Here is a 15,704-nt window from a genome sequence, read left to right as displayed (position 1 = left end):
AATAATTCTACATATGTCAAAACTATCTTTCAAAAATGAAGGAGAAATTAAGATGTTCCAAAAGAACCAAGAACTGAGAGAGTTTATCACTTGTAAACCTACCTGACAAGAAATACTAAAGGGAGTCCTTAAGGCTGAAAAAAGTCACTAGATAGTAATTCAAATCCATAAGAAGAAAAAAGAACATCAGTAAAGTTAACTACACTACTTATGCTATGTTTACTTATAATATAAAAGTTACTATTAATGTGCTTTTGGTTTCTTACTTCTCTTTTTTCCTGTATGATTTAAAAGACAACTGCATAAAACAGTAATTATATAACCATGTTATTGACACACAATATATAAAGATCCAATTTGTGACAATAACAACATAAAGGGAGCAGATCTATATAGGGGAAAATTTTTTGTATTCTATTGAAACTAAGTTGGCATTAATTTGAAGTAGATTATCATAAATTAAGATGTTAATTGTAATCCTTAGGGCAACTGCTTAGAAAAAAACTAAAAAATATATAGTAAAAGAAAGAAAAGGGGAATCAAAATGGTACATTAGAAAATATATATGTAACACAAAAGAAAGCAGTAATGGTGGAGCAATTGAAAAACAAAAATGATAAAAGACATATAGGAAACAAGTAGCAAAATGACAGAAATATGTTCTTCCTTATCAGTAATTACATTAAATGTAAATGGGTTAGGCTCTCAAAAGGCAGAGATTGCAGATTGAATGGATTAAAAAAATCATGATCCAACTATATGTTGTCTACCAGAGACTCACTTTAGAACCAAAGATACAAATAGGTTGCAAATGAAAGAATGGAAAAAGATATTCCATGCAAACAGAAACCAAAAGAGAGTTGGCTTGGCTATGCTAATATCAGACAAAATACACCTTAAGACTAATTTGTTACAGAGAAATTGTTAGACTAAAAGAGACAGAGAAGCACATTATATAAAAAGAGTGAAGCAATTAGGATGATATAATAATTATAAACCCATATGAAGCTTACAACAGAGTTCCAAAATATACGAAGGAAAAAGTGACAGAATTAAAGGAAGAAATAGGCAGTTTTACGTTAATAGTTGGAAACTTCAACCCCACTTTCAATAATAGTTAGAACAACTATACAAAAGATAGACAAGGAAATAGGAGACTTGAACAATACTATAAACCAACTAGATCTAACAGACATGTAAAGAGCACTTCACTCAACAACAGCAGAATACACATTCTTCTCAAGTACATGTGGGACATCTTCTAGAATAAAACATATATTGGGCTACAAAACAAGTCTCAATAAGTTTAAAAAGATGTAAATCATACACAGTATCTTCTCCAATCTCAATGGAATGAAATTAGAAATCAATAACAAAAGGATATTTGGAAAATTCACAAGTATTTAGAGATCAAAACAGCACATTCCTTTTTTTTACATTAAAAAATTGTCTCAATGTGCATAAGAAAAAATTTACCACTTTAATCCTTTATAAATGTACAGTTCAGTGGAATTAAAGTTCATTCACATTGTTGTGCAACCATCATCACTATCCATCTCCGGAGCTTTTCATCACCCTGAACTGAAATTCAGTACCTGTTAAACAATAACTCCCCACTACTTCTGTCTCTAGAATTTGACTCTTCTAGGTACTTCACATAAGTGGATTCATACAAGGTTTGTCCTTTTGTATCTGGCTTAACTGACTTAGCATAATGCCTTCAAGGTTCATCCTTATTATACCATGTATCAGAATTTCACTCATTTTTAAGGCTGAATAATATTTTGTTGTATACTATATTTTCTTTATCCCTTCAGCCATCAATGGACATTTGGGTTGTTTCCGCCTTTTGGTTATTGTGAATAATGCTGCCGTGAATATTGGTAAGCAAATATCTGTTCTAATCTCTACATTCAATTCTTTTGAGCATATGCCCAGAGATAGAATTGCTGGATCATATAGTAATTCTATGTTTAATTTTTTGAGGAATGGTCATATTATTTTCCACTGGCTGCAGCATTTTGTATTCCCACCAGCAATGCATAAGGGTTCCAATTTCTCCACATCCTCATCAGCACTTATTTACTGGTTTTTTTTTTTTTAAAGATTTTATTTTTTCCTTTTTCTCCCCAAAGCCCCCCGGTACATAGTTGTGTATTCTTCGTTGTGGGTTCTTCTAGTTGTGGCATGTGGGACGCTGCCTCAGCGTGGTCTGACGAGCAGTGCCATGTCCACGCCCAGGATTCGAACCAACGAAACACTGGGCCGCCTGCAGCAGAGCACGCGAACTTAACCACTCGGCCACGGGGCCAGCCCCACTGGTTTTTTGTTTTTATAAAACCCATCCTAATGGGTGTAAAGTGGTATCTCATTGTGGTTATGATTTGCATTTCCCTAATGATTAGTGATATTGAGCACCTTTTCATATACTTGTTCGTCATTTACATGATTCCTTGGAGATATATCTATTCAAGTTCTTTGCCCAGTTTTGAATTCAGTTGTTTGTTGTTGTTAAGTTTTAGGAGTTCTTTGTACATTCTAGATATTAATCCCTTGTCAGATATATGACTTGAAAATATTTTCTTCCATTCTATGGACTGCCTTTTTACTTTGTTGGTAGTGTGCTTTGATACACAAAAGTTTTTAAACAAACAATACATTGTTAAATAATCAATAGGTCAAAGAAGAAATCACAAGGGAAATTAGAAAATTCTTTGAAATGAATGAAAGCAAAAACATAGCAAACTGAAACTAATGGGACACAGTAAAAGCAGTGCTTAGAGGGGTATTTATTGCCATAAATCCATGCATTAAAAAGAAGAAAGATCTCAAATCAATAGCATAACTTTTCACCTTAAGGAACTAGAAAAAGAAGAACAAAGTAAAAACAAAGCAAACAGAAGGAAGAATATTATACAGATTAGAACAGAGATCAGTGAAATAGAGAACAGGAGATTAATAAAGAGGGTGGTTGAACCCAAAAGTTGGTTCTTTGAAAAAATAAACAAAATTGAAAATCTTTTAGCCAGACTGACCAAGAAAGAAAGAAAGAAGACTCAAATTGCTAAATTTAGGGTTGAAAGTGGTGACATTACTACAAACATTACAGAAATACAAATGATTGTAAGAGACTACTATGAACAATTGTATGGCAACAAACTAGATGAAATTAGAAAATTACTAGAAACACACAAACTACCAAAACCAACTCAAGAAGAAATAGAAAATATGAACATACCTATAACAAACAAAGATATTTAATCAGTAAGCAAAAACTTGCCAACAAAGGAATCCCAGGACCAGCTGGCTTCACTGGTGAATTTTAATAAATATATAAAGAAGGACTAAAACCAATTATTCTCAACTTTTTTAAAAAAGTGAAAGAGGAGGGAACATTTCCTAACTCATTCTCTGAGGCCAGTATCACCCTGATAGTAAAGCCAGACAAAGACATCACAAGAAAAGAAAAATACAGACCAATATCCCTTATGAGTATAGATGCAAAGTCCTCAACAAAATACTAGCAAACTGAATATAGCTGCATATTAAAAGGATTACATACTATGACTAATTGAAATTTATCCCAGGAATGCAAGGATGGTTTGACATATTAAAATCAATCAATATAATATACCGTATTAATAGAATAAAGGAAAAAACCCCACATGATTATCTTAATAGATGCAGAAAAATCATTTCAGAAAATCTAACACACTTTCATGATGAGAACACTCAACCAACTAGGAACAGAAGAAAACTTGCTCAACCTGATAAAGGGCTTCCATGAAAACCCACAGTTGATATTTTACTTAATGGAATTAGACTGAAAGTTTCCCCCCGAACATCAAGAACAAGATAAGGAAGTCTATTCTTACCACTTCTATTCAACCTTGAACTAGAAGATCCAGCCAGATCAATTAGACAAGAAAAAAAATTAAAATCAGTGTAAACTGTAAAGAAAGAAGCAAAACTATCTATTCATAGGTGACATGATCTTATATATAGGAAATCCTAAAGAATCCACAAAATGGGTTTTAGGGCTAATAAGCAAATTTATCAAAGTTTCAGGACACAAGATCACTATACAAAAATGAATTGTATTTCTCCACACTAGCAATGAATGATCCAAAAGTGAAGTTAAGAAAACAACTCCATATAGAATAGTATTAAAAATAATGAAATACTCAGCAATAAATATAACCAAGGAGCTATGAGACTTGTACACTGAAAACTGCAAAGCATTGTTGGAAGAAATTCAAGAATAAGTGGGAAAACATCAAGTGTTTATAGATTGGAAGACTTAGTATTGTTAAGATGGCAGTACTCCTGAAATTCAATGCAATCTCTATCCAAATGCCAACTTCCTTTTTTGCAAAAATGGACAAAGTGATCCTAAAATTCATATGGAATTTCAAGGGACCCAAAATAGCCAAAATAATCTTGAAAAAGAGGAACAAAGTCAGAGGATTCATACTTTCAGATTTCAAAACTCAGTCCCTACAAAACAATGCCAATCAAGAGGGTGTAGTACTGGCACAAGGATAGACGTATAGATCAATGGAATAGAATTGAGATCCAGAAATAAACCTATTTATCTATGGTCAGTTGATTTCAATATGGCTGCCAAGACCATTTGATGTGGAAAGAATAGGCTTTTCAACAAATGGTGCAGGAATCATGGATAACACATACAAAAGAATGAAGTTGGACCCTACCCTCACATTATATACAAAAATTATCTCATAGTGGATCAAAAACCTAAATGTAAGAGCTAAAACTGCCAACTTGTTGGAAGAAAACATAAAGGTGTGAATTTCCATCACCTCAGATTTGGCAATGGATTCTTAGACTTAACATGAAAAGCATAATGAAAAAAGAAAAAATAGATAAAATGGACTTCATCAAAATTAAAAATTATTGTGCATGAAAGGGCAATACAAAGAAACTGAAAAGACAACTCAAATATTGGGGAAAAAATCTGCAAATCATATATCTGACAAGGGCCTATTATTCAGAATATATAAAAGACTCTTACAACTCAACAACAAAAAACACAAACAATTCAAAATGAGTAAAGGATTGATTGGACATTTTTCAAAAGAAGACATACAAATGGCTAATAAGGACATGAAAAGATGATCAATATTATTAGCTATCAAGGAAATGCAAATCAAAACCACAATGAGATACCACTTCACACCCACTAGGGTGGCTATAATAAAAGAACAAAAAACAAAAAAATGGAAAATAACAAGTGTTATCGAGAATGTGGAGAGACTGGAACCCTCATATACCGCTGGTGTGAATGTAAAATGGTGCACCTGTTGTGGAAAACAGTTTGGCTGTTCCTCAAAAAGTTAAACATAGGGCCAGCCCCGGGGGCCTAGTGGTTAAGTTCTGCACCCTCTGCTTCAGTGGCCTGGGTTCGTTTCCCAGGCATAAACCTACACCACTTGTCTCTCAGTGGCCATGCTGTGGTGGTGTCTCACATACAAAAAGAGGAAGATTGGCAACAGGTGTTAGCTCAGGTTGAATCTTCCTTAGCAAAACGAGGAAGATTAGCAATAGATGTTAGCTCAGCAGGGATCTTCTTCAGCAAAAAAACAAAACAAAGAGAATTACCATATAACCCAGCAATTCCACTCCTAGGGATATACTCAAGATAAGTGAAAACAGATGGTCAAAAAAAATTCTACATGGATGTTCACAGCAGCCTTATTCAGAGTAGCCAAAAAGTAGTAACAACACAAAGGTCCATCAACTGATGAATGGATAAACAAAATGTAGTATCTACATACAGTGGATTATTATTTTGTCATAAAAATAAATGAAATATTGATACATGCTACAATATGGATGAACCATGAAAACATATGCAAAGTGAAAGAAGCCAGCTACAAAAGGCCACGTTTGTACAAAACTACTTTCTGTGCCTCTGGATTTGCCTGTGGTTTTCAGGGGCTGGGGGCCCCTGGCAAGTGATGAGTGACTGCTTACTGGGTCTGGGGTTTCTGTTTGGAGTGCTGAAAATGTTCTGGACCTAGATAGTGGTAGTGGTTGCACAATATTCTGAACGTACTATAATCTATTGATTTACACACTTTGAAATGGTTAAAATTGTACATTATGTGTATTTTACCTGAAAAACAATGCTATTAAGAAAATGAAAAGGCAAGCCACAGACTAGAAGAAAATATTCACAATTATCTGACGAAAACATTATATCTAGAGAAGAAGAACTCTTACAGGTCAATAATGAAAAAAATAAACAATCTAATTACAAATAGGTAAAAGGCTTGAAAAGACACTTCACAAAAAATATATATGAAAGCCAAAAGCACTTGGAAAGGTGCTCAATATTGTTAGTCATCAGGAAAATGCAAAGTAAACCCCAAATGAGGAAACCATTTGCACTTACTAGAATGGCCAATGTTAAAAACACAAACTATACCAGGAAGTATTGCCAAGGATGTGTAAAGTTCAGAACTTTCATGTACTCCTGTGGGGAATGTAAAATGGTACAGCCACTCTAGAAAACTGTCAGTTTCTTCTAAAGTTTAATCTATAGCTACTCTATTACTCAACCATTCTACTCCTATGTATTCACGGGAGATGAGTGAAAGCATTTGTTCTTACACAAGACTTACATATGGATATCCATAGCAGCTACTTCATAATAGACTCGAACTAGCAAGAACCCGAATGTCTCTCATCAGATGAATGGATGAATAAATTGTGGTATATTCATGCAATACTTGGAGATAAAATGGAATCAACTCTCGATACATGCAACAATGTGGACGATTCTCAAAAACAGTATGCTGAGCAAAAGAAGCCAGACACGAAAGAGTATATATAGTGTGTTATTCCATTTATGTGGAGGTCAGGAATAGGCAAGATTAATCCATGGTGATAGGAATGAAAACATTGATTATCTCTTGGTAGAGTGACTAGAAGGAGACATGAGGGAACTTTCTGGGATGTTGGAAATGTTCTGTATCCTGATTGGAGAGGTGGTTATGTTAATGTGTATACATTTGTAAAAACTTACCAAACTGTGCACTTAAAACTTGTGCTTTTTATTGTCCATAAATGCTACTTCAATTAAAAAAGAGAAAGAGAGAATGAGAGGAGAGGAAGCATAGAGAGTGAGTATAAGGCAACTGTATTGTGGGGGTTTGCTAGACGGGATTTAGAGAAATAAGACAGTAATTGGAGGAGAAGCTGAGACAAAAAGTATGCATGTTTGTGTGTGTCTGTGTGTGTGTCTATGCATGTGTAAGTGTGGGCATGCATAAGTTCCTGTGTGCACGTGTGTTTGTGTGTGTGTACTTTAATAGGAGACTTTGTAAGCTACAAAGCTTACTTACTACTTGTTTGCTACTGATGGTGATGACCCAGTAGAGAAAAATGGATCATGCAGAGAAAGAGCAGGGGGTAATTACAGTGCAAAGACCGTTAGTATGAGACAGCTGAAGAAATGCAGGATGCAGAGAGCATCTTGGAATCAGGGAATAACTTTGTTCCCTTTGTCTTCAGACAGTTGAACCAGAGTCAGTGAGAGGAAGTCACAGAGAGGAAGATCTTGGCTCAGTATGAAAGGTTTCTTAGAGAGGTAGAACCATTGCTCTATCAGGCTACTGTGAGGGGTAGTGAGCTCTTTGTCACCAGGGGTGTGAGGGCTGCTGTAGCAGGAAACTCTAGCCTCAAATGAGGAAGAGGGAAGTTAGCTTGGTTCAGATTGCCTCTTGTCTCTGGGCTGTCCCACCCACGGGTCTGTGAATCCAGGAGCAGATGGATGGGCATGCAAGGCGTGACCCTGCTCCACCCTGCAAGCCTGACATGATTCCTTTCCTAATTTCTGCAGATGCTGGTGCATCGGTCTACTTCTACGAGTTTCAGCATCGGCCCCACTGCTTAAAGGACATAAAGCCAGCTTTTGTCAAAGCGGATCACTCTGATGAAATTCGTTTTGTCTTTGGAGGTGCCTTCCTGAAAGGCGACGTTGTCATGTTTGGTAAGGAACTGGCCTCAGCGGCTCCTGCCCTTGCAGAAACATGAGCTTGGGATTAGCTGGGGAGAAGACACTCCTCCCTACTGAGCACGAAGTCCCTTACCTGCCCCAACACTATGCAAGGGCCTGAGAGGACTGCTGGGTTGGATTTAATCTACTGATTACAGAGACAATCTTTCCCTAGAAAATGCCATCCACTAGCATCTTTAGAAACCAAGATGAAAAAGAGCTGCCAACAGTTGCTTGATGAGTGTTTCTCTTTGTACTAAAGCCTATTGGGGTGAGCAATTAGGGAAAATTAGAACCACTTTCTTCTTTTTCTCCTACCTCTGGTCTCACCTTCCCTGTGTAACCAAACAGTGGGTTTGTCTCTTGGTGCGTGTGGAGCCAAAAAGCACAACCAAGGCAGAAGTAGGTGAAGAAGGGTTTATTGCTTGCACAAGCAATGGGGAACAGCAGGGATAGCTCCCAAAGCACTGTTTTCCCAGCTCAGGTCCAATGGAGACTATACACAAGGGAGCAGAGGATAACAGGTTTATTTGTAACAACCACATAACAACTGTGTTTATCTAGGGCACATGGGTAGCAGGTAAACATGTTATTATATACATCTCATGATCTAAAAATGGCTGTTTGGACCCTCCCAGAGGAGGAGAATTTAAGATGCCAGTGAGTTTAGATAACTTTAGAATGCTTGGGGTCTTGCTGCAAACATGTGAATTTCTCTGCAAGATTGCAACATCTGCGAAACATGGACATCAGTCTCTGCAAAACATGACACATAGTTTCTTCTTGTCTGAAAAACATTTGACAGATCTTGTTAGTTGTTGACCAGATCCTCAGTAACCCTTTCTTTGCCTGGTCACACCTGCACTTCCAAGAATACCCATGAGGCTATCACCTAGGGCTTTGAAAGGTAAGAACCATGTTTTTCATAATTCCAGCCCAAAGTGATCTGGATCCAGATGATCTATTGTAAATGCATGTGAACTGTTACTATGAGGTTAGTTCACTTATTCCTGAATTTATGACCTGTTCTGAGCCTAAAATAATAAGCCAATCAGATGAGGTTATCAATAGAAAAAATTATAGGAACTGCACATAGGAGGTTTTTGCTAAAATATTTAGCTAAAAAAATTAGACAAAACAGGGTCTTACCCAGTTCATGCTGGCCTCCTGACAATGAGGACAGAGCTTCTCAGATAGAGTATGAATTTATAGGCTTTACAAGTGACAATGTGGGACTATCTCCTAGATACAATTTTAGTAAAAAGAGAAAGGTGCAGAATATGTTTCCATATTATCCTGAGTATGTAAAAGGTATCTCCTTAAACACTTGCACATGTCTAGCCTGCCTTCGGAGGGTGCTCAAGAAGCTGGTAACAATCCTTGCCTCTGAGGCTGGGAACTGGGTGTCTGCAGGGAAGAGACGGGAGGGAAACTTATTTTCATTAGATTCCTTTCCTGCATTTTGGATTTTGTACTTTGAGCAAGTATTACTTTTTCAAGTAAAGAAATACAATAATTAATTAGTTGTTTGAGGGAGATGGAGCAATAGTCTCTGTCTCCAAGGCACTTGCAGCCTCATGAGAATGGCTGGAAGAGCACTGGGGGGACAGGGAAGACGTGTGTCCAGCCTCTGACACTTGGAAGCCACGACTCCTTGGGCAAGTCATGGCTGCTCTGAGCCTCAGTATCTGCATGGACAAAATGAACACAGTGACTCGGTAGGCTGGTGAGGATCCAAGGGGAGGAGAGTGTGCAAGTGATTCATCACATGTGAGGCACCTCGGCGTCTGGGAATCATGGTGAGAGTCAGATTTTGTGATTATCTGCTTCAGAAGGAGCCACAGAAGAGGAGAGATTGCTGAGCAGGAAGATGATGCGATACTGGGCTAACTTTGCTCGGACTGGGTAAGAAGACCTCCTGGCTTCCCCCATAAGCAGGTGTCCGAGGATGAAAACCTCATCCCTTTTCTGCTCTCACTTCCAGGGATCCTAACGGGGAAGGCCTGCCTCTGTGGCCGGTCTACAATAAGACCGAGTGGTACCTGCAGCTGGACTTGAATGTGAGCCTGGGACAGAGTCTGAAGGAGCTGGAGGTGGAGTTTTGGACGGAAACCCTCCCCCTGATAATGTCCACTTCCGGAGCGCTCCTCAGTCCTCTCTCCTCCTTAGTCTTCCTTTCTCTGCTCCTGCCTTCCTTTTTCTCTTTTGCTCCTTAAAGAAGTTATCTCCATGTGATTTCCATTTTCCTTCTCCTTCTGCAATTTCTCCTGCAATCATTAGCTTCATTCTAAGTTTAGCTACTTTGTGGAATCAGTTGCATTTGCTGATGTTTTATGGACTGGAGATGATTCTTAGGGAATTCTTTTCAACATCGAAAAATGCAGTTTGCCTGGAAGGGTACCAGATTTCTACAGTAAATCTGCAGAAGGGCTGGCCTATTATTGGGCATAATCATGATGTTGTTACTCATATGAAATAAATCATAATGTAAAATATACACAGGGGAAAGAATTTAATTCTGTGATGAAGACTCCCTGATTCACCCCCAGGATCCAGGATGAAGTAGATTTTCTATCAGGGAAGCTGTCTGTGTGTTACTGAAATATGAGTCCTCCAGCCCCAATCCAGGTGGGTTTCAGCCACAAGCCAAGCACGGATGTCCTGAACATCACTGGCTTGAGCTGGGCTCTTCTCTGGCTCAGGAGTTATGTGGGGGAGGGAGGCATGCTGGAGAGCCTCCTGCTCAGCCATAGAAGTGGGATGTCTCCAAGGTCAGGAACCCAGAAGTCAAATGCCAGGCAGCAAGGTCAGTTCAGGGACACCAAGGAGAAAAGATGTTTCCCTGATGGGGTCGATGTTAATCCGTCATTCAATAGATCTACATTGGGCGTCTGATGTGTTCCAGACACGAATGGTGAATAAAGAAATGCTCTTCACTAAATGATTAGCAAACAGACAGAAAGGAAACATTCACACAAGCGAACATCTTATGATGTAAAATTGATAAGTTCGCTCAGGAAAAGTAAGGTGTTTTAAGAAAGTGTAGGGCCGGCCCTGTGGAGCAGCGGTTAAGTTTGCACGTTCCGCTTCTTGGCGGCCTGAAGTTTGTCAGTTTGGATCCTGGGTGTGGACATGGCACTGCTTGGCAAAAGGCATGCTGTGGTGGGCATCCCACGTATAAAGTAGAAAGAAGATGGGCATGGATGTTAGCTCAGGGCCAGTCTTCCTCAGTAAAAAGAGGAGGATTGGCAGTCGTTAGCTCAGGGCTGATCTTCCTCAAAAAAAAAAAAAAAGTGTAATGGGGGAACTGAATTTAGGTTGAAGCGTTAGGAGATTCTCCCTGAGAAATAACATTTATATTAAAAAGGACTAACTAAAGTTACCCAGATGATAGGTGGGGAGAATGTTGTACATACCATCATTGAAAGGATGCACTCTCACTTCTTATATCCATATCATCCCTATTATATCCATGCCATCCCTATCATATCCATATCATCCCTATTATATCCATGTCATCCCTATTATATCCGTATCACCCATATAACGCCCGTATAATGCACCAGGATAATTAGTTTTCCTTTGTGATTGCCCCAGGATTACACATGAGGGGCACAGAGGATGTCAGTAACTTAGAGTCCTCTGGATCAGAGATCTCCAATCATAGCCTGAATCTGGCCCCCAGGAGTGTTTTGTTTAGCCCACACAATGTCAAAAATGCCTTGTAATTAGTTTCCAGCTAAATTTAAGTTAGGGAAATTTCATGTTAACAGCCATATTTCCAGCTTCTCCACCTTAAAAAATCTGGCCACATTGGAGTTGCATTCACGGATGGTAACCAGGGTTTCTGACAGCCCATACAGCTCTTTTGTGCAATTAAAGGGTGCCCTTCCCTCTAAACACTCTACAGACATCTTCCAGGAAACTGCCATTGATAAATGTCTACATGTGTGATGTGAATGACACCTCCTCTGGAGTAGTGCCCTCATGCAGTGCACATCCTGCACAACTGTTCCCAGTGATAACTGATCTACAGGAACTGAGTATTGGCTGCCCCTTTACAACTGCATGAGCTCTCAACTTTCCACAGTCCTCACTATTCCCTTTGTCTTGTGCCTGGCCTATTTCACTCATTGATATTACCTGATCCCTCCAGGTATTTAAGTTTGGACCCCTGACCTCTCATTTTACAGTAATCTGTGGAATGGTGAAGGGAGTCACCCAGCATCACTCACTGAGTTAGCAGCAAGTCCAAACCCGACTTTGAGCCTCTGGTTTCTCCAGAGCAGGACTCTTCCTGCCGAGCAGCCTGCCTCCCTCAGCAGATGGTCCAAAGCTGTTGATTGTCTCTGGCTTAGGTGGCTGTGGGAGGGGAGGATCGGGGATGCTTGGGGCACTGTAAGGCTCTAGGAAGAGAGACCAGACCAAGTGCAGGCAAGCTGGGAATTCAGTTTCCTCTGCAGCTGCAGAAAGCTAAGGTCTACATTGATATTTGGCAAAACTAACAGCTTGAAAACAACACATAACTCATTTAAAAAAATACCATCATACTAAGTGACATTATACCTATGATTTATGTCCTTTTCAGTCCCAGCATCTTCAAATAAAGGTCTAAATTGAATATGTGTCTTACAAGAGGGAGCATGTTTCTAAGTCATGCTGATACAGGGCCCTCTTCCATCATTGTTCCCGTCCACATGCAGTCAGATGTTTTATTGAGTTGAAGTTGAAATATCAATGCCACTTGGCATCCTGCTTTTTCTCATTGAACTCAGGGTTTTCTGTGGGCTGTAAGAGGAGACTCACTTGGAGGAATTTCCTAAATTCCAATGCCCAGGCCCCTCCCCAGTCCAACCGAAGCAGAATCTTCTGGGATGGGACCTGGAAATCCATATTTTCAGTTATCAGGCTTTCAATGCACACCCTGATTAAGAACTGTTGAGTGTTAACAATGTGGCATAAGCATTTTCCACGATGCTAGAGGGTTTTCCAAAAATCAGCTTTCATATCTGCCTGATGAGGATCCATCACAATCTCTTTAGCCACCAGCTGCTCCTGGACACTCATGGGCATAATTTGATGAGCACTTTTGGGAATGAGTACTTTTACTCTTAAAATGATTTCTGGCATTGGAATTGCAGGAGAAGATGGACCGGGGCAAAGGTCATGCCATTTTCAAACTGTCTCCTTGTGTTCTACACATTCACTTCCCTAAAGGGTCCTCACTTCATCCTCCGCAGCAACACAGGTGCTTGTATGTCAGTCGCCTCTGCTTTTCCATCATTGTAAAACATAAAATATTTAATTACTTCTATAGTGTATATTAAATAATTTATTTGTTCACAGAATATTCTCTCTTTCTTTCTTTCTTCTTTTCCAAACAACCTTGGGCCTGAATCACTAAATCAACCAAAACAAACTTTGGAGACGACCCAAATCAGTGTTTGCCTGTGAGTGTCTTAATGTCCAGCAGAGGGCAGCATTACAAAGGAAAAAAAGCTCCCCTTCATCTCAGGCTCCTGGGGTGCTGGTGTGATGCTGTAGAGCTTGAACGGAAAAGAAAACCACGGGAAACAGCACCGTTCATCATTGTCCCTTTTCCCTGTAACATCTGGAAAGTGGAAATGTACAATCCATCACCTGAAAATTCTGACTGAAATGACTAGACTCACAGGCAGAACAGAGGTTGGGCCAGCAGTCTGTTTCTTTCCTAATTTGCCTGCCCCACCCCGAGGCCAAATTCTCCTCCCTCTGAGCCTGTAGCCCTGGCTGCAAGTCAGGGGCTTCCCCTGGGCAGAGGTGGGGAGGGAGGGAGGCGGGCTGAGACCCTGCACCTGGTAAGCTGCCCTGCCTGGCGTAGCCCCAGGTAACACATCTACAGGGTGAGCCTCCCTTCCCCCAGCTCAGACAGACCCACCGTGTCATGGCTCTTGTGCTCTGCTGAAAGTATGTGTTAAGGGTGTGCCTCATGTTACTCAAGTTGGGGCATAAAGGATGGATAGGAGGATAAAGGCCAGGAGAGGTGTGGTGGCAGCATGGCCATGAATGTTCAGTGGTGGTGAGGGAGCTAGCCCAGTGGCAGCATAGCTGGTATTGACAAGTTTTCTGGAGCACCCTGATGGCTTAGAGGAACAGCTTTTATACCTTGACCTGTAGGAAACAGGTTTCTTTCTTTACAGAGGGATCATTGATAATGAGTTTATCTCCCAATCTAGCTATCAGTCCATGTACCCATCCATCCATTCATCCACCTATCATCTAGCCATGTCTGTCCATCTACCTATCCATCCATCCATCTATCCATCCATCCATTCATCCATCCATCTATCATCTATCTGTTCCTTGATCCATCCATGTATCTATCATCTATCTCTATCTATCCACCTACCAACCTATCTATATCTACCTATTATCTCTCTCTCTATCTGGGCCCCTTGATACAATTACACTCGAAACTCTCTTTACCTCCTAGACTTTTCATATACAAGAGCCAATGTATTAAAGATGTACTTTAGGTAAGTTTAGGTAGGATTCTTGTTCGTACATACAATAGAGTCCTGATGGAAATAATTGCACATTTGACTATTTACATCTATTCTACTTCTATAATTTATATAGTCCTTGGTAATTTTATCTATAACAATCTTCTCTCCTCTATTAAATAATAAGTTCTTAAGATATGGTACAAGTCTTTGAGCTTTTAGTGGATATAATACACAAACAAAAAAGTGTACATGTATATATATACATATATATATATATATATACGCCCTGTGTCTTTTGATTGGAGCATTTTGTCCATTCTCATTTTAAGTAATTATTGATGGATATGTACTTACTGCCATTTTGTTAGTTGTTTCTGGGTGTTTTTGTAGTTCTTCTCTGTTTCTTTCTTCTCTTCACCTGTTCCTTTGTGTTTTGATTTTTTTCAGTGTTATGTTTGAGTTTGGGCATGGGGCCCTCAGTGATATTCCTCCCTGCTACAGATCACGGCATCAGGGGCGGGGTTCCCATTGACACCATGTCTCCGTCTCTCCTACCCATCTCTATGTGGTTCCTCTGCTGCTTGTTGTGAAGAAGCTGTTCAATCAGACCTCAGTTCTTCTTCAGGAAGAATTGCTCTATGTGTAGGTGGAGGTTCAATGTGTCTGTGGAAGGAGATAATTGCAGAGTCTTCCAATGCTGCCACCTTTGACCCTGTGTCCTCATTACTGTATATTTCTTTGCTTAGTGTTACTACATGCAACAATTGATTTACAAAATTGCATTCCAGAAAATAAGTTACTCAATGGGAAAAGTGGACCATTGGTGGCCAGTGAGTAATATAAATGCAAGAACAACCTTGTCCACCATCATGGCCACTAGGTAGGTGACCACGCATTGGCTTCAAGTGTCACTGTCACTGCAGCCATTTCCTTGAACTTCAGGGAACTTTTAGACACTCAGATCTCTGGACAGAAATCACATCACGTTGACAATGCCAAGGCCCTTCTGATGCTCTGTTGTAATCAGGGGATGAGATTCCCTGGATTCAGTCCAATTCATGAACTGGCAGAGGCAGAGCATCTGTAGGCAAATTGGCCTTGGGGCAAATCTCAGAGGGGAGAGTTGCACTCCCCATGTGCATAGATGGGGATATCTGCACCCCACTATCACGGGTCCTGCCTTCATTTTGAATCCC

General features: G+C 39.6%; 1 protein-coding gene across 2 annotated transcripts in view; it reads left to right on the top strand.

Annotated features, from left to right (window-relative positions):
* CES5A (carboxylesterase 5A) overlaps positions 1–10,474 on the top strand; it is a 32,319-nt gene extending 21,845 nt beyond the window's left edge. The window contains exons 11-13 of one of the 2 annotated variants that reach the window (XM_014827385.3): positions 7,868–8,017; positions 9,856–9,928; positions 10,008–10,474. In XM_014827385.3, coding sequence (XP_014682871.1) covers positions 7,868–8,017; positions 9,856–9,928; positions 10,008–10,239 — 455 coding nt within the window. In that variant the 3' untranslated portion in view covers positions 10,240–10,474. The remainder of the gene's footprint in view (positions 1–7,867; positions 8,018–9,855; positions 9,929–10,007) is intronic. The other variant, XM_070500388.1, reaches the window with a different exon arrangement.
* The last annotated feature ends 5,230 nt before the right edge of the window (positions 10,475–15,704 follow it).

This window comes from Equus asinus, chromosome 28, assembly GCF_041296235.1.
Source record: "Equus asinus isolate D_3611 breed Donkey chromosome 28, EquAss-T2T_v2, whole genome shotgun sequence".
In the NCBI taxonomy this organism is placed as follows: domain Eukaryota; kingdom Metazoa; phylum Chordata; class Mammalia; order Perissodactyla; family Equidae; genus Equus; species Equus asinus.
This window is presented reverse-complemented; position numbering and strand designations above follow the sequence as displayed.